Consider the following 25,057-nt stretch of genomic DNA (forward strand, 5'->3'; position numbering starts at 1 on the left):
CTTCTCCCCCAGGATGCAACAGCGTAGAGGATCGCACTGGCCACAACAGACTTGTAGAAAATCCTGAGCATATTCCGACAGATGTTTAAGGACCTCAGTCGCCTCAAAAGATAGAGGCGACTCTGGCCCTTCCTGTAAAGTGCTTTGGTGTTTTTAGCCCAGTCCAGTTTATTGTCAATGTGTACTCCAAGGTATTTATAGTCCTCCACAATGTCAACATTGAGCGCCTGGATTGAAACAGGGGTCAAGTGTTTCTGAATTATATTCAAACAGTAAATCTGCTGCAGACATAAAACCAGTTAAACTATTGTTTTAGTTTAATATTTTTGAATTATTTTGTTTAGATTTGACCTTTTACTGTATTTTTCATCACTTTCCAGACTGGATTTTCTTGTTTTAGTTTAGTTTTTAATGGTGTCAGTGTTTTACTCTTTTTAATAGTTAGGATATTAGGATGTTGAAAATCTGTACGTATATTCCAATGAAAAGGGAACTTTTTGAAAGCACTGACTTACAGTGTAGTGGACAGAAAACACGTCCATCCAACAGAAGGTTGGTGTTTTTGAAGTGTTTTAAGCTGTAACCTACAGCTGATATAGGTGAACTGAACTTTTAAGGGTCACTTCACTCAAAATAAAAATCTGGATTTCCTTAGAAATTTCCACTCCCCCAGTCAGGAGGGACTACATTAAAAGTGTGCATTAGAATGAGTGATACGACACACTGACAGGATATAAGGTGAGTATTCAAATCAGAGACACAAGTATGACAGTGAAACAGAAGCTTTATTGGAGATTTTGCTGTGCATCATCAGCTGCTGCTCAAAGAAACATGAACAGCAGAAAATCTCATGAAGTGAACATGATCTCGGACACTGACTTTGGTTGTTTGAAGGGAACAATGTTCAGAGGAGGTTCAAACCAATCAGAGCCCACTCTGGTGTTTTTCTAACCGCCTGTGTTTACATGAAATCAGCTTTAGTCTTAGTGACGGTGAGCACATCAGCCACAAACATGTGATCCAAACAGATTGAGTAACTGAGAATGGAGCAGTGGATTAAAGTGTTAGTCGCATTCAGAAATGTGGTTTTGGTTTCTTAGATACTTTGAGTCTGAGGAAAAAGATGATTTACCGAATGTTTCAATGTCATTTTAGAGAAGAAGCTCATGTCACTTCATGAAGTCTGTTCTGCTGTTTCAGTTCTTGTTTCGCCTCCTCTTGCCTGTCACTGTTGGTTTATTTTTCTGTGTCCCTGCTTCTTTCTCTAATTCTATGGCATAATCATTTATGTCATTCTCACAGTGAAGCCCATAGTATGGATAATTACACCGGCAAATTCCAAGGAACATGTCTTTCATTTTCACACATTTTCCTCTGCCTTTTCTTTGCCCACAGTCCTGCTTGGCACACGGATCTTTTCCCATCATTTCTTCGTCACTTTTGATCAGAACAACAAACTTTCCATGCTTGACCCCTGGAGATTTCTCACACTCCCCTGTGTAAATGTAAGGAGTCTGATCTGAAGGGTTTTCAGGAGCAGCATTGACTTCATCTTCATCATCAGCTGGGTCTTCAATTTTAGCTTTAGGGTTAGCTTCCTTTGCCTTGATGCTTTGGTGAGCTTTTCTAGTATAGGCGTGGACTGCTGTGTAAGTCTGAGACATTGGAATTCCTGCCACCTTTTCCCCACATCTGCGGAGTGTCTCTTCCACCTTGTAACACAAAACTTTCTTTTTAATACACTTCTCAATGGCTGTGCTGACCTCCTGTACTTTGCTTTGAGTCCCTTTCACCTGTCTGGATACGGCCACAGTAATGCGATCTGTTGACACATCCTGGAATCCTGTCAGCACGTGTTTGTTCAGGGTTTTAATTGTTTTATGTCTGGATTTTTTGGTTATAAATCCAACAACCATCCAGTCATACCTGTCATATGTCTTCTGCAGAAAATCCCAGACTTCCTGTGCCAAATCATCACGCTTTTTAGATTTATCAATAAGTGGTTTCACGTCCTGTTTAACATAAGTCATACTGCTATCAATGCATTGTTTTTGGATTTCAAACATTGCTGCCAATGCTTCATATGTAACACTTCCAGCTCTTCAAGAATCACAGACGCTCAGAAGGGTTGGCTTTTCACAGTTTACTTCTGCAGAAGACATAAAACACATTCAACAGGTGTCTTCTGGTGGTACCGGCAATTGTAGCTCCCTCACAGTGCAAGCGCGCGCTGTGTTAACAGACTTACAATTAACTTTTTAATAAAGAAAAGGTGGAAAATAATAATTTCTCCCATTTTACAGTCTGTCATACTGAGCTTGTATACAAAAGAAATCTTATGACTAATAAAATACATTCCACAATCGTATAAAACAAAATAACAGGATAAACATAAATACCACCGACTAAACATTTCCCTCTAGTGGACAAATTAACAATAGCGCATTACATCTTCACTTGCTTGTGCTTTACAGACAAAATGGCTGTTAACAAGCTCACATACCTGCAGAAGACATAAAACACATTCAACAGGTGTCTTCTGGTGGTACCGGCAATTGTAGCTCCTACAATGTAAAGCAACATCACAAAAAGCACAGAAAAACGGTAAATCCAAACACATTTCCTGCTATGCGCAGCAACCACTAGGGGGCTGACAAAGACTAACTGCCAAAGAGCATAAATACGGCAGAAACACTATTTAACAGCAACCCGCCTTTGTTTCAGTTACACAGAAACTTTCTAATATCAATATGAACCTATATACATCGACATATATAACTTATGTAACAACATTCACACCAGAAACCATAAAAATGCCAGAGCCTTTCATTACCGGACTTACCCTCACAGTGCAAGCGCGCGCTGTGAGGAGCGGAAGCCTTAGCAGCTTCTAAACGTTAGGGTGAGATCCGGTTTCTGGGTTTTCAAAATAAAATACAATAAAAAAAAAAAAAGATAAAATTCACACTTAAAATGATAATTAAGAACAGGTAAGTGCATGTTTTTCATATGTATTATTAACTCTGTTACACATATACGTTCTTCTTCATCTCATCATTTCTCGCTTCAGACTGTATGTTCTTCAGTCTGTAGTAGAATTGATTCATCATGTTGCCCTTGAAGATAAGTGTAAGAATGAGATAAGTATATTCTATGATTTCCTTCTCGTGACATTTAACATATTCAGCCAGTTCATCCCCGAGGTTATTAATGAAGCTCTTTCCTGTTTTTTTCAGCAACTCTCCCATTTCCCGAGAAGCTTTCTCATATTTTGAGTAGGCTTCTATAAAGCTTTTTTCATGTCTTTTCCTTTCATCCTGATCTTTAGCCCCAGCGAGACTGCCCAGCAGTGTTTTGTATTCAGTCCAGGCAGTCCTAATTTTCATCTCTGGCTTAGAATAAGTTGCAGCTGCCCAGATGTTCCACTTTAGTTCCCGATGATGCTTCTCAAGCTTAAGATCGATTTTTTTAAATTCTTCCTTGATATCTTTCAGTAATGATTTGTCATTAACATGTTCGTCTATCACTATCGCTATTGTCATTAGTAAAGAAAATACAGCACCTACCACTGGCACAACATTAACCACAGACGTAGCAGATTTAAGAATATCATGACTAGTGTCTTTTACCGCATTCCCAATGCCTGTGATTAAAGTTAGAAAAGGTTCACCAATATTTTTGAGGTTCTCCTTATTTTTTAGTGCACTTTTAAGTTTTTCCTTGCCTTGTTTTAGTTTCTCCCGAAGGGCTTTCTCATGTTTGCTTTGGTCAGCAGACGGAGACGTGGTCACACTGGAGATGATGAAAAAGGCTGACATCATCAGCAGGAGCAGCGGACCAACAGATGCCATGTCTGAAAATACACAAGACCAAAACACAAAGAGTTACATCATACTTTTTAAATGTAGTCCTTTATTAGAGCTTTTATTATCTTAACATAAAACAGTCAGGCTCTTAATTGAAATGACCCTCCATGCACTCAAGATTAAAGTACTAACATTGAAGTCTGATCAAAGTCTGCTATAGTCTGGAATCTACTTTGTCTACATTGCTGTTAAACTTGTTATGTACTGCTTTTTAACCCTTTAAGACCTACCATAGATCCAAGTCCGCCAGAGCTTATATTATATTTTTACATGCTGTAGTGCCATTTTTGGGAGCATTTCAAGATGCTATACATCAGTACAACTGTTATAGCCCATATTTTAATAATATCTATGCATTAAGTCCATAATAACTATATTAATTCCAAAAAAGTGCAATAAACTACAAAAAAATTGAAAATCGTTTTTTTTTTACATATATTTCTACTTGGAGAAATTTAAGAGGCTTATCCCTCAAAACTTTAAATACACAAAAGTTGCAAAAAATAGTTTACAACAACAGGAAATTTATTTTGAGTGTCTTCATATATATATTTTTTGAGATACACCATTTTTTATATACTGCAGGAAAAACGAAAAACAATCCTATGATGCAAATTTGCCAAGAAAACAGCATGTGCATCAAAATAAACTATTTCCAGCAGTGCAATTCAAGTTCTAAGCATCCCAGCAAGTATTCAGAAAAGCATAAAGTCAAACATGACTTATAAAAACACCAGTATAGGCTCTTCAAGGTTCAAGGTTCAAGGACCAAGGTTCTTTATTTGTCACATGCATAGTTATACAAGAATAACACACAGTGAAATGTAGCCTGACACGCTCCTCGACATGTGCAAAAAATGTAGAGGAAGAATATATATATATATATATATATATATATATATATATATATATATATATATATATATATATATATATATATATATATAAAACACCCAGCACGCCCCTGCGGGCGGTTTATCCTTCAAGCTCGGGTCCTCTACCAGAGGCCTGGGAGCTTGAGGGTCCTGCGCAGTATCTTAGCTGTTCCCAGGACTGCGCTCTTCTGGACAGAGATCTCCGATGTTGTTCCTGGGATCTGCTGGAGCCACTCGCCTAGCTTGGGAGTCACCGCACCTAGTGCTCCGATTACCACGGGGACCACCGTTACCTTCACCCTCCACATCCTCTCGAGCTCTTCTCTGAGCCCTTGGTATTTCTCCAGCTTCTCGTGTTCCTTCTTCCTGATATTGCTGTCATTCGGAACCGCTACATCGATCACTACGGCCATCTTCTTCTGTTTGTCTACCACCACTATGTCCGGTTGGTTAGCCACCACCATTTTGTCCGTCTGTATCTGGAAGTCCCACAGGATCTTAGCTCGGTCATTCTCCACCACCCTTGGGGGCATCTCCCATTTTGACCTCGGGACTTCCAGGTTATACTCGGCACAGATGTTCCTGTACACTATGCCGGCCACTTGGTTATGGCGTTCCATGTATGCCTTGCCTGCTAGCATCTTGCACCCTGCTGTTATGTGCTGGATTGTCTCTGGGGCATCTTTACACAGCCTGCACCTGGGGTCTTGCCTGGTGTGATAGACCCCAGCCTCTATGGATCTTGTGCTCAGAGCTTGTTCTTGTGCTGCCATGATTAGTGCCTCTGTGCTGTCTTTCAGTCCAGCTTTGTCCAGCCACTGGTAGGATTTCTGGATATCAGCCACCTCCTCTATCTGCCGGTGGTACATACCGTGCAGGGCCTGTCCTTCCAGGATGGTTCCTCGTCTCCCTCCTCTTTCTTGGGTTTCTGCTGCCTGAGGTATTCACTGAGCACTCGGTCAGTTGGGGCCATCTTCCCAATGTATTCTTGGATGTTCCTTGTCTCATCCTGGACTGTGGTGCTGACACTCACCAGTCCCCGGCCCCCTTCCTTCCGCTTAGCGTACAGCCTCAGGGTGCTGGACTTGGGGTGAAACCCTCCATGCATGGTAAGGAGCTTTCTTGTCTTTATGTCAGTGGCTTCTATCTCCTCCTTTGGCCAGCCTATTATCCCAGCAGGGTACCTGATCACGGGCAGGGCGTACGTGTTGATGGCCCGGATCTTGTTCTTACCATTCAGCTGACTCCTCAGGACTTGCCTGACCCTCTGCAGGTACTTGGTGGTTGCAGCTTTTCTAGCGGCCTCTTCATGGTTCCCATTCGCCTGCGGGATCCCCAGGTACTTGTAACTGTTCTCTATGTCTGCAATGTTGCCTTCTGGTAGTTCAATCTCCTCAGTTCTGACTACCTTCCCTCTCTTTGTTACCATCCGACTACACTTCTCCAGTCCGAACGACATTCCAATGTCATTGCTGTATAGCCTGGTAGTGTGGATCAGTGAATCGATGTCTCGTTCACTCTTGGCATACAGCTTGATGTCATCCATGTACAGGAGGTGGTTGACAACTGCTCCGTTCCGTAGTCAGTATCCGTAGCCAGTCTTGTTAATGATCTCACTGAGGGGGTTCAGGCCTATGCAGAACAGCAGTGGGGACAGAGCATCTCCTTGGTAGATCCCGCACTTGATGGTGACTTGTGCTATGGGCTTGGAGTTGGCCTCTAGTGTTGTATGCCACATCCCCATTGAGTTCCTGATGAAGGCTCTTAGGGTCCCATTGATCTTGTACAATTCTAGGCATTCCAGTATCCAGCTGTGGGGCATTGAGTCATAGGCCTTCTTGTAATCAATCCAGGCAGTGCACAGGTTGGTCAGTTTGGTCTTGCAGTCTCGGCTGAATGTTCTGTCTACCAGTACCTGGTGTTTTGCGCCTCTGGTATTCTTGCCAATTCCTTTCTGTGTCCCACTCATGTATTGACCCATGTGCCTGTTCGTCTTAGCCGATATGATGCCTGACAGGAGCTTCCATGTAGTACTGAGGCAGGTTATTGGTCGGTAGTTGGAGGGGACTGGTCCCTTCTTGGGGTCCTTGGGGATCAGGACCGTCCGGCCTTCAGTTAGCCATTCCGGGTGTCTCTCGTTAACTAGCAGCTGGTTCATTTGTGCTGCCAGACGCTCGTGGAGTGCAGTCAGCTTCTTTAGCCAGTAGGCGTGAACCATGTCGGGCCCTGGTGCTGTCCAACTCTTCATACTGGAGACCCTTTCTTGGATATCTGCCACTGTGATGGTTACTGGACCCTGTTCAGGGAGGTCGCTGTGGTCTGCCCTCAGATCCACTAGTCACTGAGCATTGCCGTTATGGGTTGCGTCCTTCTCCCATATGCTCTTCCAGTATTGCTCCGTCTCCAGCCTTGGTGGTGCAACCACCAAGTGTATATAATATATATATATATATATATATATATATATATATATATATATATATATATATATATATATATATATATATATATATATATATATATATATATATATATATATTATATACATTGGGTGAATGTGCAGTAGTAGCAGCAAGCAGGTGAATTCTGTACATTAATATGAATAGACATCTGACTATTTTACAGGATAGACAATATAAACATACACTCAACAAAAATATAAACGCAACACCTTTGTTACTGCTCCCATTGCCCATGGGATGGACGTAGAGACCTAAAATTCATTCCAGATACACAATATAACCATCCCTCCCAAACAGTGGTCACAAATCAGTCCAAATGTGTGGTAGTGGGCACATCTGCTATATTGAGATAATCCATCCCACCTCACATCAGGATGCTGATCTGACATCATGAGTAGTGCACAGGTGTACCTCAGACTGCCCACAACAAAAGGCCACCCTGGAATGTGCAGTTTTTTGCGCTATTGGGGGTCTGGGGACCCAGAACCGGTCAGTATCTGGTGTGACCACCATTTGCCTCATGCAGTGCAACACATCGTCGCATGGAGTCTATCAGATTGTCAATTGTGGCCTGTGGAATGTTGGTCCACTCCACTTCAATGGCTGTGTGAGGTTGTTGGATATTCGTGGGAACTGGTACACGCTGTCGTATACGCCGGTCAAGCACATCCCGAACATGCTCAATTGGTGACATGTCCGGTGAGTATGCTGGCCATGCAAGAACTGGGACATTCTCAGCTGCCATCTGCCCTGAACAATGTGAACCATGATTCTTCCGTGAAGCGCACACCTTTCCAACATGCCAGACGCCATCGAATGTGAGTGTAGCCAGATGGGCTACTCGCCTTCCGTTGTTTTTCTTCTCTCATTCTCTCTCTCTCTCGCTCGCTCTACCACCCTCGCTCTCTTTCCACTGCACTCGCTCCTTGTATCAGGTGATCGGGTTAATTGGGAACCCACCTGCACATTGATTGCAGGGTGGCGCTAGCCTGTATAAAGCTAAGCCGATGTCTTGTTGGATTAATTCCTCCCGAGCTTCTGGTACGATACAGCAGTAAATGCTGGCGTACTGCGACGGATTGATCAGCAAGAGCCGATTATACGACAGCTACAGGTATGCTCTCGCTTAACCTTGGATTCCCTCCGAATACTGGAATTGGTGTTAATATCCTTTTCCGGCCTGTTGTAGCGCAGCAGTCTGTTTAATTCTGCCATTGCGGAGAGAGGTGTTCGTGGTATCTCCACCAATGAGAGTATAGTGCCTCCGGTCCTGGGGTAAGCTGTTAGAACTACTTTTATTAGCATTCATAGCTATAAGAGTTTAAGGTTACACTTATCTGTTTCAGGGTTCACTGCTGTACTCACCTCTCCATGGTAAATTGTCCAACCTAAATTGGAAGAGTGGACTGCCTTCTCAGTTGCTGTTGTGAACTCCTCCTTGGTGGAGTCTGCTGTCTTGTCTCGTTTTGTCTTATCTTGTTTTTATTAAGTAGGCTTACCTTTTTTTGGGTTCGCCTGGTGTTCTATTTTACCCTGGACTGTTGCTCGTACCCACACTTCTGTGATCGGGCTGAAGTGATTCTCTGCCCGAGTGTCGTGCTGGGACTCTAAATCGCCTGGGTGGCCGGTCTCAGCCGGTGGGGAGCCAGACCGGCCTACGCCTGAGAATAATTATTACCAGCACGAGTGGTAGTTTGACCCGTGGGGAATAAGCCTTGTGTGTGTGTGTGTGTGTGTGTGTGTGATTTCTTTTATTAAAGTTATTAACGTGTGTTTTAGTCTTTTTATGATTTGTAGCGAGCCTGACGCTCAGTGTCCTTTTATTCTTTTAACATACTTTTCTGTGTTTTATTTCAGTGAAGGAGGACGAGCCAGTGGCCCTGGGACCTCAGGTGGTGGGTCGTTTTCACACTTTCTTTTGTACAGCACTGGGTGGTCTGCAGTGATTCTTTTGGTGTGATTTTCTTTTGGTTCCACGGCTGCTGGTAAGTCCAAGTTCCACGATTGTTTATTTTTACTGTAGGACACTGTCAATAATGACGCTACATCTTGACTTTTAATATTTTATTTATAAAATATTATTTATAATATTTTATTTATTTCTATAAATAAAACTGTTTTAATATTGGAAGCCAACCTGCCTCAGTGTGCATCCTTGAATCTGTGCGGTCTTCTTTTATTCCTTTTATTTATTTTTCTTAAATATATTTCCTGGGGGTGTAATTCCCCTAGGTGGCGTTGTTAAGTTTATTTATTTTGTGCATAACCCCGCCGACCACTTGGTCACATGAGCATTTGCCCACACAAGTCTGTTACGGCGACGAGCTGGAGTCAGGTCAAGACCCTGATGAGGACGACGGGCATGCAGTTGAGCGTCCCTGAGACGGTTTCTGACAGTTTGTGCAGAAATTGTTTGGTTGTGCAAACCAATTGTTCCAGCAGCTGTCTGGGTGGCTGGTCTCAGACGATCTTGGAGGTGAACCTGCTGGATGTGGAGGTCCTGGGCTGGTGTGGTTACACGAGGTCTGCGGTTGTGAGGCCGGTTGGATGTGCTGCCATATTCTCTGAAACGCCTGTGGAGACGGCTTATGGTTGAGAAATGAAGATTCAATGCACGGGCGACAGATCTGGTTGACATTCCTGCTGTCAGCATGCCAATTGCACACTCCCTCATTGCTTGTGGCATCTGTGGCATTTTGCTGTGAGACAAAACTGTACATTCCAGGGTGGCCTTTTGTTGTGGGCAGTCTGAGGTACACCTGTGCACTACTCATGATGTCAGATCAGCATCCTGATGTGGCACACCTGTGAGGTGGGATGGATTACCTCAATATAGCAGATGTGCCCACTACCACACATTTGGACTGATTTGTGACCACTGTTTGGGAAGGATGGTTATAATGTGTATCTGGAATGAATTTTAGGTCTCTACGTCCATCCCATGGGGAATGGGAGCAGTAACAAAGGTGTTGCGTTTATATTTTTGTTGAGTGTATTTAAAATTAAAGGAATTGAAATGTACATTGTGCCTTGGTTTAGTGTCTGGAAGAGAGTCCTGTCTCAGTCAATTATAGATGATGTGAGAGGGCGGGTGTGTGTGTTTAGGGCACGGATGGCTTGGGGATAGAAGCTCCTCTTGAGTCTCTCTGTCCTTGCCCGGAAGATGCGGAACCTTCTACCAGATTGCAGAAGTTGGAACAGTTTGTTGCCAGGATGGGACGGGTCCTTCAGTATCTGCGCTGCTCTAGTCCGGCATCTCCTGGTGTAGGTGTCCTGAAGCGGGGGGAGAGCAATCCTGCAGCAGCGTTCTGCTGTACGGATCACTCTCTGGAGAGCTTTTTGGTCCTTCACACAGCTGTTCCCAAACCACGATGTCATGTTCTGTGTGAGGATGCTCTCCACAGCCCCTGTATAGAAAATCCTGAGGATCTTTGGAGAGACCCTGAACTTCCTCAGTTGTCGTAGGTGGTAAAGGCGCTGCCTAGCCTTTTTGGTCTGGACCTGAATGTGGCAGCCCATGTCAGGTCTGAGGAGATGTGGACACCAAGATACTTGAAGGACTGCACCCTCTCCACTGGAGCTCCATTGATGATAATGGGCTTGTAGTCTCTGTGCTGACCCCTTCTGAAGCCCACCACCAGCTCCTTGGTCTTGCTGACGTTCAGCTGGAGGTGGTTGTCCTGGCACCATGATGCCAGATTCTTCACTTCATCCATGTAGGCCGTCTCATCGTTGTTGGAGATGACACCCAACACCACTGTGTCGTCAGCAAACTTCACAATGGTGTTGGAGCCATGGGTGGCCACACAGTCTGAAGTGTAGAGGGAGTAGAGCAGTGGCGAGAGGACACATCCCTGAGGTGCTCCTGTGTTGATGGTGATGCTGTTGGAGAAGCACCTGCCCACCCTCACCACCTGAGTTCTGCCAGTGAGGAAGTCCAACACCCATGCACACAGACGGCTGTTAAGTCCCAGATCCCTCAGCTTTGTGGACAGTCTGCAGGGCACTATTGTGCTAAACGCTGAACTGTAATCAACAAACAGCATTCGCACATAGTTACCCTGTTTCCTGTCCACATGGCTGAGAGTGGTGTGTAGGACGTGGGCGATGGCATCCTCTGTGGATCTGTTGGATCTGTAGGCGAACTGCAGTGGATCTGTGGTGTCTGGGATGGAGGAGGAGATGATGTTCTTCAGCAGCCTCTCAAACACCTTCATTACTACCGAGGTCAGTGCAACTGGCCGGTAATCGTTCAGGGATGAGGGTTTGCTGTTCTTGGGCACAGGGATGATGGTGGATCTTTTGAAGCATGTGGGGACCACAGACTTCACCAGGGACTCATTGAAGATGTAAGTGAACACACCTGCTAGCCCCGCCGCTTTCCTTGTGTTCACTCTCCTCAGTGCCGCTCGGACATCATGCTCCGCGATGCTGGTCACCGGTCTCTCGCTGATGACGTCACTGTCCTCGGTAGTCAGGCGGTAGATAGCATTAGCCGCTTGGCTAACCTCGAAACGGGCGTAGAACTGATTCAGCTCGTTGGTGAATGCAGAGTCAGCGTTGATCAGCGCAGTGTCCCTGGCTTTGTAGTCCGTAATGGTGCGTAGTCCGTGCCACATACTTCGTGTGTCGCCCTGGTGGAAGTGGGACTCCACACGTTCCCGGTACCAGTGTTTGGCATCTCACACCGCACGCCGTATGAGGCCGCTTTGTAGGCGCTCATATCGCCAGTGGCGAGACCCGCGTTGTAGGAGGCGGTCCTGGCGTTTACTGCAGTGCGGATCGATCTGTCCATCCACGGTTTCTGGTTTGGGAATGTGGTGACTCTCGCAGTGGGGATAATCTCCTCCGCTAGCATATTGACGAAGCATACTGCTACTTCCGTAAACTCGTTGATGTCGACTGTGCATGCTCTGAACATGTCCCAGTCGACGTCATTGAGTGCGTCCTGTAGCGTAGCTTCTGATTGGGCAGTCCACCGTTTTACCTCCCTCGTGGTCACGTCTTCCCTCCGTATGCTTTGTTTATACTGGGGAACGAGGAAGATGGCGTTGTGGTCAGACTTCCCAAAAGCCGGGTGTGAGACAGCTTTGTAGCCCTGCTTGTATGGCGTGTAGCAGTGATCCAAAATTCGATCCCCTCTCGTTGGACACGAGACATGCTGGTAAAAGTTTGGCATGACTTGTCTGAGGTTCGCTTTGTTAAAGTCTCCTGCTACAATGAGGGCTGCGCCCGGGTCCTTGTTTTGAAGCGAGCTCAGCACATCATGTAATTCGGACAAAGCCATACCTGTGTCCGCTTGGGGTGGGATGTAGACCGCCGTGGCGATGACCGAGGTGAACTCACGGGGCAGATAGAAAGGGCGGCACTTAATGCTCAGGAACTCCAGATGTGGCGAGCAGCCGCTGGAGAGAGTAGAAATGCTCCTGGCATCACACCACTTTCTGTTTACCATGAAACACACTCCCCCACCTTTGGTTTTGTTTGACTCTGCCGTTCTGTACACGCGGAGCACAAAGAATGAATCCGACGGAGTTACGGCCTGGTCCGGCACGGTGGGGTCAGCCATGTCTCCGTGAAGCATGGCTTACAAGTAAAAAACTACATTTTCCGCGAAAATGACGTCACTTCCGGTTTCGGGAAGGAAATGGTGGACATGCGATCATTCGCGCTGACGTCTGTTTCAATGTGGGAAGTGTTACGAACAGCTGATCAGATCGGCAAAGCGTGTTTCTGGACTATTACATTTTTGTTCCTGCAAGGGCTTTTTATGCAATTTTTGCAAAGGTTTATGTGGAAGGAAACCAGGACCTAGGACAAGCTGATGGCATAAGATGTAAGTACAACTCCTCCGGTTTCATATGCCAAAAAAATTATTGCGCTAGCTTATGCGGTTGCAGTGCTACTGGGATTTAAAAATAGTTACGCAAAAAAAGAGCGTGCCTGCTCCGACCGGCTTCAAAGGGTTAAGGGAGCTTTCTATTTTCAGAATTAGCTAAATTTGTATTTACATTTTCACCATTAGATGGCAGTGTTTGACAGGAATGTGTTACTGTAGAAAGAAACAAGAAATGCAGTATTTGGACTGAGATCAGACGTCTTTGTCAGCTGGAGCCTTTCTGAGTTTGTGTTCTTCGGTTGTAATCTGCAATAAATGACAGGTAGTAATAAAATAAACTATTAACTCTACGCTACGTCCACACCTACACGGGTATTTTTGAAAACGCAGCTGTTTCGTCCACACGATTTTTTAAAACCCTTTTTTTTTTGCATTTACGTGTGAACGAGGAATACAGAGTTCGTCACGCAACGTCAAAGGTGTGTGCCTTTTTTCACGTCACACTGTGCGCCACATTATTGCTTACATGAGATGGATTGCAGAATGGCAGATAGAGACGATTCCATACCTTCTTGACTGTTTGACTGAAATTGCTTGAAGTCAGTGACACAGGGTCGGATATTTTGGAAAAAGACACCCATTAGGAAAACCGTTTAAGCCGGTGAAATGATTGTGAAGCAGACTTTCTTTTTTTTTAATCTATAAAGTTTACTTTTTTAAAGTTTAGGGTTAACAAGCACCAGCTCCACCTTATCAGTCGACATCTCATGTGATATTTTATTTGAGTTTTCCTCTTTAAGAGCGGTCAATTATCTGCTGTAAAACAAAGTACGTTATGATAAATAACATGACAACAACAACATTTTAGACAGAAGGAAACCTGCTCTTCAGCTCCTGAATAATTCGGGCTTTGAATTTGAAATGTGGAAGTAAAGTTTCTGCTCTCATGTTGGCTCTGTTTTGTGTTTTGCAGAAACGGATCAGAAATTTCTGGCACCACATCGCAGCTCCTTCCACGGAGACGAGCATAAGATCTAACAATGGTGATGATGATCCTGATGAATGCCACAAGCCGAAATGTGTCGGTGGAGCAGTGAAGTTTTCTAAATCATTCAAATGTTCCTTGAGCTCCAACTTTCTATTTCCTTATTGCTTCAGGACTGTGTGTTGATTTCACTGACAGCTTATTTATTAATAAGTAATTATTTATATTATTGTTGAAAACAACTCCAAGAGCTAAGTTTAGTTTTATAGAAAAGAGCAGTCTCTGTGTCAGGTGAACATCTACAAGTATACTAACAAATTAAACCTTCATCTGAAGATGACAGTCAGCAATGCAGCCTGATTTAAAAACATTAATATGGAAATAAAATAATGAATGAGTGACTGATGCTGCCTGAACTTGTAATGTGACTCTTTACTTGTTTAAAATGTCTGAATAATTAGTCATTACTGCTTTTCTTGAAATCTCAACACAGAAGAATAATAAAAATGAAATTAAAGCTGCAAGCAGCGTTATGAGGGCCCTCGCACCCCTGGCACGTCGAGCCACGCCTTACACCTAAAACCAGCACGTCCGATCTGATGTCACATTGATGGAATTCATGCATTTAACCACCAGCAAACATTTCATCCCATTCAATCATGATTATAGTCATCGCACCAGCTGGCGGTCTAACCATTACTGACAAATGGCATAACGAACATTTCCGAGCTCGAGTCTCATCATGCCTACGACCTTTGAGAGAGATTGAACATTGTGTTTTTTAGTGACAGCAGATTACTGCTTTTTGGTGAGTGATTGAAACTCCACGTGCTACCATGACCACCCCGTTTCCCTGAACGTAAAAAGATTCGCAATTTAACATCACAAAGGTGTTTAGATTCCACGCACTGGAGATCGCGTAAATCTGACAAAATCCCTTGGAGGAGTTCGTCAAAGTACGGTGCCTGAAAAGAGGGGAAAATGTTGCCAAAATTACGCATTAATTTTAAAATGGCAGACTTCCTGTTGGATTTGGGATATTGCTCCAAGAGACTTTTTTGTACATCTTGATATCTTCCATAAGCTTACCAGGTTTCAGACTCATACATAAAACACAGAGCAGGGGCTGATGTTTTGAAATTTTGTGGGGGGCGCTGTGGAGCCATTTTGTGCTTTTCAAGAAGAATGTTCACATAACATCAAAGCCTTCTTCACATTGGAAGGGTGGGCCAAATTTCAAGACTTTTTAAACTTTCCAGGCCCCTCAAAAGCCACTTCATCTTTCATAGTGAACTGCGTTGCCACCAGGGTGCGCCGTTCAGTTTAAAGTCACAATTTTCTCACTGAAGCATCACGAGGGACTGATGTTAATATTCACCGCTTTTGAGGTGGCCACGATGAACCTGTGAAAATCAGTACAACAAAGTGAAAGACATGACATTTCCTGTTGCCACTAGGTGGCGCTCTGTGTATTTCCGACAATGGGCACATCAATCTGTTCAGGGTGGGACTGACATCATGCCTGTAAAGTCTGGTACTGATCAAACTGGATTTCATTGATTTATACTAATTTGTTTCTTCATGGTGAGACATCAAAGTTCGCCATGCTGCTGGGGTCACACCCTTTCGCGAAAAGTCACAGTTTTCACTGTAACCCAAGACCAACTCCTTAAGGCTTTCCTGGAGAAATTTGAGGCTGCAGATGTCACCCATCACAATACTGTAGCCCAAAATGTAAAACATGACATTTCCTGTTCCCACTAGGTGGCGCTGTCCCTGATGTCAAATGTGGCAGTTGAAATATGTTCAGGGGAGGAGCCTTATCATATGTGTGGTCTTTGGTCCAGGTCGGACAATGTATGAGGGAATGAGAGGCAATAAGATTTTCATGGCGAGTCATCGAAATTCGCCGTGGTGCCACGGCATCACCGTATCACAAAAACTCAAAAGCTCCGCAATTTAACATGGCCCAGGTGTGTAGTTGACACCGACCAAAGATGAAGCTTATACGACCAAATCCCAAGGAGGAGTTCGAAAAAGTTCGAGGCATGGAAATGGCAAAATTAGAGCCAAAATGTCACCTTCACTTCTAAATGGCGGACTTCCTGTTGGGTTTGCGCCCACTGACTTTTTTGTTCGACTTGGCATGATACACATGTGTGGCAGATTTCATACACGTAGCTCAAACGATGTGGTCGTAGGACTGTATTTAACAAGGCATAGGTGGCGCTCTAGAGCCATTTCCCAATGCTCATATGTAATAATAATAATAATAATAATAATAATAATAATAATAATAATAATAAGAAGAAGAAGAAGAAGAAGAAGAAGAAGAAGAAACGGAGTAGGGCCTTCGCAGTCTCAGTGCTCGGGCCCTAATAAACAGAGCAGATACAATAGGGCCTTCACACTTTTAGTGCTCGGGCCCTAATAATAATGATAATAATAATAATTGTTGGAGCTATTTGTTCTTTATTTATTTATTTATTTTTTTATGTGAAATTAGTTAAAGTTTGTTGTTAGTTTACTTATATTTTGGGGTTTATTTGTCGGTTAATATTTTGTTTTAAATGATTTGTTTGTTTGTTGTTATTTTGTTAAATTAGTTAGTAAGAGCTGTAGGGCCATTTTGTTTCTATAAATAAAGAGACTGGTATAGGACCAGCATGCATTGGGGTGGGCCTATGGTTTTTTACCAGAGCAGGAGAAGCAGCAGGAAGGATCTTGTTATTGCTTGCCAAGATGGATAAATAAACCAAAACTTTCAACTAAAAGGTTTGGACAGTGGACTTCTTTTGCCTGCGTACGAAATATTACCTCAGTGCAGCAGTGGCTTGTGGACTTTAAGTTGTGGGACGTTTGATCTTTCAAAAGTAAAGGAATTGCCACTACAATAATAATAATAATAATAACAATAATAATAATAATAATAATAATAATAATAAGAAGAAGAAGAAGAAGAAGAAGAAGAAGAAGAAGAAGAAGAAGAAGAAGAAGAAGAAACGGAGTAGGGCCTTCGCACTCTCAGTGCTCGGGCCCTAATGATGTGAAATTAGTCACTCTATTGCTCTGCGTCTCTTTTTTGTTTGTCTTTCTTTAGTACAGGGTTCACGGTTGCTTTATTTTCTGTAATGTAAGAACAGGGTGTGTGTTACTGGGAAAGGTGATGAAAAGTATTTAACCACAGAAAAACTGACACGCAAACACACTTATTTGGAAAATAGTTTCTGGATACGTCAGTTTCCATGTCGTGCTGAACAGGAACTGACCTTCACTTGTTTGAAAGTGGAATAAGGTCAAAGAAGAGGGAACCTTCTAATGTATAATAAGAAGTGTTCAATGTTTGTACACAGTGTAGGGTTTTCTAATATTGTCACTAATAAAAGATGAATATAATTTAAGATGTTTTAAATAAAGTGGAACTGCTGCCAACCTTTGAATCTAGTGGGTCTTTCAGTGTGTTCTCCCTGTGTCTCTGTGGCACCAAAGTCCAAAGACAGACATGTTAGGTTAATCTGTGATTATTAACTGGTTGTAGGTGTGAATGTGTGTTAGTCCTGCATCAGACTTGTGACCTTTAGGATATGTTGAAATGTAAAACACCTGAAGCACCTCCTGGTACTAACTGCATTCCACTAAATTGTCATCACCTGTCACACCCACGCAGAGGTAATGAATGCCTCTGTGTGTCTGTAAAAATTTCCATTCTCACGACTGTTGCTGTCAGTCAGCTCTCTGGGTTTATTAAATAGTTAAAGAGCAGAATACGTTTTAGAATCAAAAGCATTCAGATTTTCACCTGTAGCTACATCTTGATTTCTTAATGTCAGAATTACTCAAAGAAATTGTGTAATGAGTACTCATGAGTACTTCTGTTTCAGGTTCTTTGAATATATTTTCATGTTACTGTTTAAGTAAATGATTCAAATACTACACTTTATTATACTTACACATAAGTGGCCTGGACTTTTTTGGGGGCTGCAACCAAGGCAATGAAGTCCTTCACACATCATTTGTTTCAAAGAACTGGAAGTCATCTGATATCCACAGTGTTACACTGAGTGTTGCCACTTGTAACACAAAGTGCCTGAGCTCCCTGACTGGTCACAAAACGGGAGAAAAATGTGGATAAACAAATGGCAGAGAGCACTTACCAACCTTCCACCTGTCAATATTTTACCAGTTTAATTTCTATTGGTAATATATAATTATTTTTTCATTTTCAAAGATAAGGATGTACACATCCTGGAAAGAGACGAACGCTGGTTTGAGCGCGGAGTCAAGGAGGCCATTTATGTGAAAAGGAAAAGACCATCTCTGAATCGAGGAGGGGGCCTAAGGGTATATCTGCCACCATCTTACAATGCTGTGATTGTAGCCATTCCCCAACTCTCTGTGAATGGTACTCATGGCCATTGATCAGTGGGCTTTGAAATGTTTTCATATTTTTGGACACATTTAGCTTCATTAGCGTTTTGTGTGTGTGTGTTAAGGTGAAGAAACTTAAACACAATTGAACTAATATAACAGCCATAACTAAAGCCTCAAATAAACATGATGGATGCCAAGTGGAGAGAGAACAGCGCAACCAAGGTTCAGTCAAGGTGTCTTTATATACTGGGACTGGCCTTCTCAGGTGTGCTGCATCTATAATTGGGTGAGCTCTACCCATATGTACACACACGCAACCTTGTGTATAATTCAATAATTCAGCTGATGGGAGTTGAACTTCTTGGAAAAGAAGCTAACTTGATGTTCAATACCTTGCTTGTCAGCTTGGACTAGAACAGCACCTGCACCAATGTGGCTTGTGTCCACATATAGTTAGAAGGGCTGAACCAGACGGGGTGCTAAAAGCACAGGTTCAGAACACAGTAAAGCTTTTACATCCCAAAAAGCTTGCTGGCATGCTGCAAACCAAATGAACTTCACTTTGGCCTTCAACGACAAAAACAATGATAATAACCGACCAGACCCAAAAATCTCATGAGTTTTTTTTAGTGACTGGAACAGAGAACTCTTTGATGGCCAACACCTTCGCATCAACAGGCCTCACATAACTTTGGCCAACAACCTTACCAAGATAGGTCACAGTTGCTTTTGCAAATTTACATTTCGCCAGGTTGATAGTAAGATTTCCCCAAACTAGTCGTTCAAATACGATCCAGATGGTCCTCCCAGGTACTGCTATATACCACCACGTCATCTAGGTAAACAGCACAGCCTTTCAGCCCATTAACAACCATATTCATGAGTCACTGAAATTAAGCTGGTGCATTGCATAAACCAAAACCCATGACTGTATATGAATAAAGACCAGATGGTGTGATGAAAACAGATATTTCCTAAGCTCTGGGAGTCAGTGGCACCTCCCTTCAACAGGTCAAACTTGCTCACATATTCTGCTGCACCCACTTGGTCAATACAGTCGCCAATATGAGGCAAAGGATAAGAATCGGGTTTGGTCACTGCATTTACTTTACGAAAGTCTGTGCAACAACATGGTGATTTATCAGCTTTTTCAACCAACAAACATGAGGAAGCCCAGCTTGATGACGACGACACTGCAATGTTGTTTTCCAACATGTACTGAACTTCCTGCTCAATTATTTTTCTCTTGCACTTTGACAAACAGCTCAGTCAGTAAAGCATCAGCACGCTGTGCTGGAATTAACTCTTGCTGGGAAACTGACAAATGTTAAGAACAAGCAAATCTGGTTCAACCTGACACTCTTCTGCTTGAGTTACAGGCCCTGCATCCCTTTTAGCTGAAGCCCTTGTAACAGCACAAGCTGCAAATTCAGAAAAAAAACCTGTTGACCTGTTGATATAACCCATGAGACTCATTCAGAACTCCAAATTTAACAGGCAGAGAACTATCAGCCCAGACTCCATTTCCAGCCAAATCATTCCCCAAAATCACATGTACGCCCTCAAGTGGCAAAGCAGGATGAACACCAATGCAGATATGATCATCCACATAAGAGTCCTGGCCATCTTACAATGCTGTGATTGCAGCCATTCCCCAACTCTCTGTGAATGGTACTCATGGCTATTGATCAGTGGTTTGATCTATTTTCCCATTTTTAGACATGGATTTTTAGTTCCTTTGTCATTATATGTGTGTGTTTCTCAAGACAAACTATACATGTTTTTGTAGGGATTCTGTTAGGTTCATACTCGCTTTATGCCTGGGGCTCAGGTGAAAGAAAAAACGCTTGTGAATTGTCATGGTTCGGATTTTGAGGAAGAGACTACGACTGGGATATAGTTTGGGTCAGCAGAGATCATTTATTAAAACACACATTACAGTGTGGGAAGAGCCGGACTTCTTCTTCGTTTGCACAAAGACAGAAAGCTTTATAGTCATTATGACGTCACACAGTTAGACCTTACTGGCAATGATAACAGTTCCTCGCACTCAAAAAGTTCTCCTTATATGGACATCAACTGCTACTTTAGAGAAAAACAAGTGTGTAATACATTGTGCATTTTGTGATAGTGTAGCTCTCAGAGAGACTGTCCTAAGACGACCTTTCTGTTCTTATTAAGTGTGTATGTGAACGTGCGTGTTTTACATAACTCTGTATGTGCATGTTTGTGTAAGCCTGCAAGTGACTGCAGGAGGCCCAACTGGACCCTCTAACTCGAGAGGTGCTTTCGCCACATGATAGAGTATTACATCTAGAATGGGTTTTATCCTACGTGCTCTGAAATAAACAATAAATGATACATGATAAACTGAAGATAAGTAATACAGACTAATGAAGTAATGATGAAATAATGACAGTGCCTGTAAATGATAACCAAGTAACAGTAAAATAACAGGTTTTCCTCGACAACTTCTTGATATTTCTGTTGTAAGCTGACAGTTGAGAATCCTCTTCCCCCTCCACACACACACACATTTGTGTGTGTGTGTGTGTGTGTGTGTGTGTGTGTGTGTGTGTGTGTGTGTAAAACACTAACACCTCTGGATATTTCATATAATTCATATGAGATAAATTATTTATGTGACATTGAAAGTGAGTGCTACTTGAGGCACAGTTAGTTCCTTTTCTGTAAGTGGATCACTGAACGCTGATTTAGGTCAGTTTTCTGTCAAGGACAGCTGGTACAGTCAGTCCACCATGAATAATCAGGTTGGCTGCGATTCAGCAATTCAGAATTTCTTGTAGTTTCAGTTCTCAGCAGCTCAGAGAAAACATGTGACTGAAGCCAAAACCTGTCAAGAGCCTCTGAAAGGATCTTCATCAGGAAACAAGGAGGAAGTTTCAGTCTGTTCAGGCAGTCTGACTAAAGAATAGATTTGTTACAGTCATTGACTTAAATACACCTTTCATTTTTATGTCCCTTAACTTTTCTACTCATCTACATGTATAGGTCACTTTAACTGATTCACAAACTTTTATAGAAACTTTTAAAACACAAACACACTTTGTTATGAACAGTGAAGTGAAGTGAAGAAAAAAAAACAGATTCAGGATTCAGGAGATTTACTGAAAACTCAGACAATGTAACCATGGTGTTGAACAAACACTGCTGCAATGACGTCAAACTGATACAATGCTGCAGTAGTAGCTCTCATTAGAAAAAAAAGCCTCTTCATAGTGTGTGAGATTAAAAAGATTTAAAAAGAAATGTTTGTTTTGACAGCTGAACTTTTTAATGTTTTTAAGAAACATTTAGGAAAAAGCAGCAGGTAATAAACTGGACTCACGGAGACTGACAAAATCCAAAAATATAAACAGACAAGTATTTCATATTTTAGGGCAATCAACCCTCAGACCCAGGAGATGTTTCCCTTTGCTCTTGGGTGACGACAAGCAGACCTGCAGTAGCAGGAAGGCCCAGAATCCCAGATCCTGACCAGACGGCCAACTCCTCCAACGGGTCTGCTGCTCCAGATGGTGAACAGAGAAAAGGGCTTTGAATTAATTAATTCTTCGATCTTAAATATGATCAACCTATCTCTAATAATTGGCTATGTACCACAGGCCTTCAAGCTAGCTGTAGTTAAACCTTTACTCAAAAAGCCATCTCTAGACCCAGCAGTCTTAGCTAATTATAGGCCAATCTCCAACCTTCCTTTCATATCAAAAATCCTTGAAAGAGTAGTTGTCAAACAGCTAACAGATCATCTGCAGAGGAATGGCTTATTTGAAGAGTTTCAGTCAGGTCTCAGAGCTCATCACAGCACAGAAACAGCTTTAGTGAAGGTTACAAATGATCTTCTTATGGCCTCTGACAGTGGACTCATCTCTGTGCTTGTCCTGCTAGACCTTAGTGCAGCGTTCGATACTGTCGACCATAATATCCTATTAGAGCGATTAGAACATGCTGTAGGTATTACAGGTACTGCACTGCAGTGGTTTGTATCATATCTATCTAATAGACTCCAGTTTGTGCATGTAAATGGAGAGTCCTCTTCACACACTAAGGTCAATTATGGAGTTCCACAGGGTTCAGTGCTAGGACCAATTCTATTTACATTATACATATTTCCCTTAGGCAGCATCATTAGAAGACATAGCATACATTTTCACTGCTATGCAGATGACACCCAGCTCTATCTGTCCATGAAGCCAGATAACACACACCAATTAGTTAAACTGCAGGAATGTCTTAAAGACATAAAGACCTGGATGGCCGCTAACTTTCTGCTCCTTAATTCAGATAAAACTGAGGTTATTGTACTCGGCCCTGAAAATCTTAGAAATATGGTATCTAACCAGATTCTTACTCTGGATGGCATTACCTTGGCCTTCAGTAACGCTGTGAGGAACCTTGGAGTCATTTTTGACCAGGATATATCCTTCAATGCACATATTAAATAAATATGTAAGACTGCTTTCTTCCATTTGCGCAACATCTCTAAAGTTAGAAATATCCTGTCTCAGAGTGACGCTATAAAACTAGTTCATGCATTTATTACTTCCAGGCTGGACTACTGTAATTCATTGTTATCAGGATGTCCTAAAAACTCGCTGAAAATCCTTCAATTAATCCAAAATGCTGCAGCAAGAGTCCTGACAGGGACTAGAAAGAGAGAGCAGATTTCTCCTGTTTTGGATTCCTTTCATTGGCTTCCTGTTAAATCCAGAATTGAATTCAAAATCCTGCTCCTCACATACAAGGTCTTAAATAATCAGGCCCCATCTTATCTTAATGACCTTGTAGTACCATATCACCCTATTAGAGCACTTCGCTCTCGCACTGCAGACCTACTTGTTGTTCCTAGAGTATTTAAAAGTAGAATGGGAGGGACAGCCTTCAGTTTTCAGGCCCCTCTTCTGTGGAACCAGCTTCCAGTTGGGATTCGGGAGACAGACACTATCTCTACTTTTAAGATTAGGCTTAAAAGTTTCCTTTTTGCTAAAGTATATAGTTAGGGCTGGACCAGGTGACCCTGAATCCTCCCTTAGTTATGCTGCAATAGACGTAGGCTGCCGGGGATTCCCATGATGCATTGAGTTTTTCCTTTCCAGTCACCTTTCTCACTCACTATGTGTTAATAGACCTCTCTGCACTGAATCATATCTGTTATTAATCTCTGTCTCTCTTCCACAGCATGTCTTTTATCCTGTCTTCCTTCTCTCATCCCAACCGGTCGCAGCAGATGGCCGCCCCTCCCTAAGCCTGGTTCTGCCGGAGGTTTCTTCCTGGTAAAAGGGAGTTTTTCCTTCCCACTGTCGCCAAAGTGCTGCTCATAGGGGTTCATATGATTGTTGGGTTTTTCTCTGTACCTATGAAGCGCCTTGAGGCGACTTTTGTTGTTATTTGGCGCTATATAAATAAAATTGAATTGAATTGAATGGAATCGGGAAGGCACTAAGACCCAGGCAAAGGGAGGGTATCAAAGGAATAGCAGCAGGTGCTCTTTTTCTCTCCTTTGAAATGATGAATGCCTATGAACAATGGCAATTTGGGAAGGTAAAGAGTAGGTGTCACGGCTGTTTGCAGGCAGACAGGAAAAGGACCCAAATGCAAACTCCAAAATGGCAGACATGAACTTTAAATGTCTTTATTGCTGAACAAAGAAAAACCAAAACTAAACTGAGGCACAACCTGAACAGAACACACAGAGGTATGACGGATAATGCAACAATGGACGGAGGCAAGCACAGACAATAAATAGAGAAGGTGAACAGGGCAAAGAGGGAACAGTAGTGAGACACAGCTGAGGATTAGAGTTGGATGTCTCAAGACCACTTTTACGTGGTCTCGACAGACTTTTGTCTTGGTCTCGGTCTTGGTCTCGCTGTTTCGGTCTTGCGTTCTCAAAACGACATAGTGTTCGGGAGATTTGGAGTCAACCATCAGCGGAGCGGGGCGGGGGGGGGGGGGGGGGGGTGTGGCTTACTGGGCTTAAACGGCCTTACCTGTAAACACTGTTGGGGAGTAACGGAATACATGTACCGCCGTTACGTATTTAAAATACAAAATATGAGTAACTGTATTCCGTTACAGTTACCGTTTAAAAAGGTGGTATTTAGAATACAGTTACTTTGTTGAAATAAATGGATTACACTGTGGTACATTCCATGTTTCATATTGTCGCGGGTCAGGCCTGTTTGGGTTTTGTTTGACAGCTAAGTTCGGTTGTTCCGGGTGGCAGCGTTACGGTTGCCATGGTTACAGGGTGATGCTCTCTCTCTCTGCGTGTTTCCTGGGTGAGAGAGGCCTTTTTGTTGTTGTTGTGCTAAGCTAACAGGCAGAATGTTACAAGCATAGCTCTAAAGAATGTAGCATCATAGGCAGTGTAGTCCGTGTTGCAGGGAGAATGGACTGCCATACACGTTATGGGTCTGTGAGCGCGAGGAGGGAGAAAAAGGGGAGTGGAAAGGTATGAGTTGTCATCGAGCAAAAACGGGAGCTGGAAGCATGTAAATATAATAATAACCACTGCAGCCAAGAAGAGTGTCTGACGAGCCCAGTTGTAAGTAAGCTATTAAGACTGGACTGTACACCGTGTTCGTGTTTTCCTCCAAAAACAATAAGTTCCGTGCTGAACAGGTAAATGAAATGCT

General features: G+C 42.9%; 1 protein-coding gene across 1 annotated transcript; it reads right to left on the reverse strand.

Moving 5' to 3' along the window:
• Nucleotides 1-869: 869 nt before the first annotated feature.
• Nucleotides 870-3,851, reverse strand: LOC147334293 (uncharacterized). Its single transcript, XM_086286501.1, has 2 exons — nt 3,037-3,851; nt 870-2,085 (listed from the first exon to the last, which is right to left on the reverse strand). The coding sequence occupies exons 1-2, from the start codon at nt 3,849-3,851 to the stop codon at nt 1,197-1,199; spliced, it is 1,704 nt and encodes a 567-aa protein (XP_086142627.1). The 3' UTR covers nt 870-1,196.
• Nucleotides 3,852-25,057: the final 21,206 nt, after the last annotated feature.

The sequence above is a fragment of the Aulonocara sp. 'chitande type north' Nkhata Bay genome, linkage group LG3 (assembly GCF_057382095.1).
Source record: "Aulonocara sp. 'chitande type north' Nkhata Bay isolate Kocher_YH1m ecotype deep benthic linkage group LG3, A_spYH_male_GT1.1, whole genome shotgun sequence".
In the NCBI taxonomy this organism is placed as follows: Eukaryota; Metazoa; Chordata; class Actinopteri; order Cichliformes; family Cichlidae; genus Aulonocara; species Aulonocara sp. 'chitande type north' Nkhata Bay.

Bases quoted from the DNA above. Each gene is read 5' to 3' on its own strand.
- LOC147334293 (XM_086286501.1), bottom strand. From the start codon at position 3,851: ATGGCATCTGTTGGTCCGCTGCTCCTGCTGATGATGTCAGCCTTTTTC. The intron at 2,086-3,036 runs ATATGTGTAACA...TGGAAGTGTTAC, and splicing joins GATGAGATGAAGAAGAACGT to ATATGAAGCATTGGCAGCAA.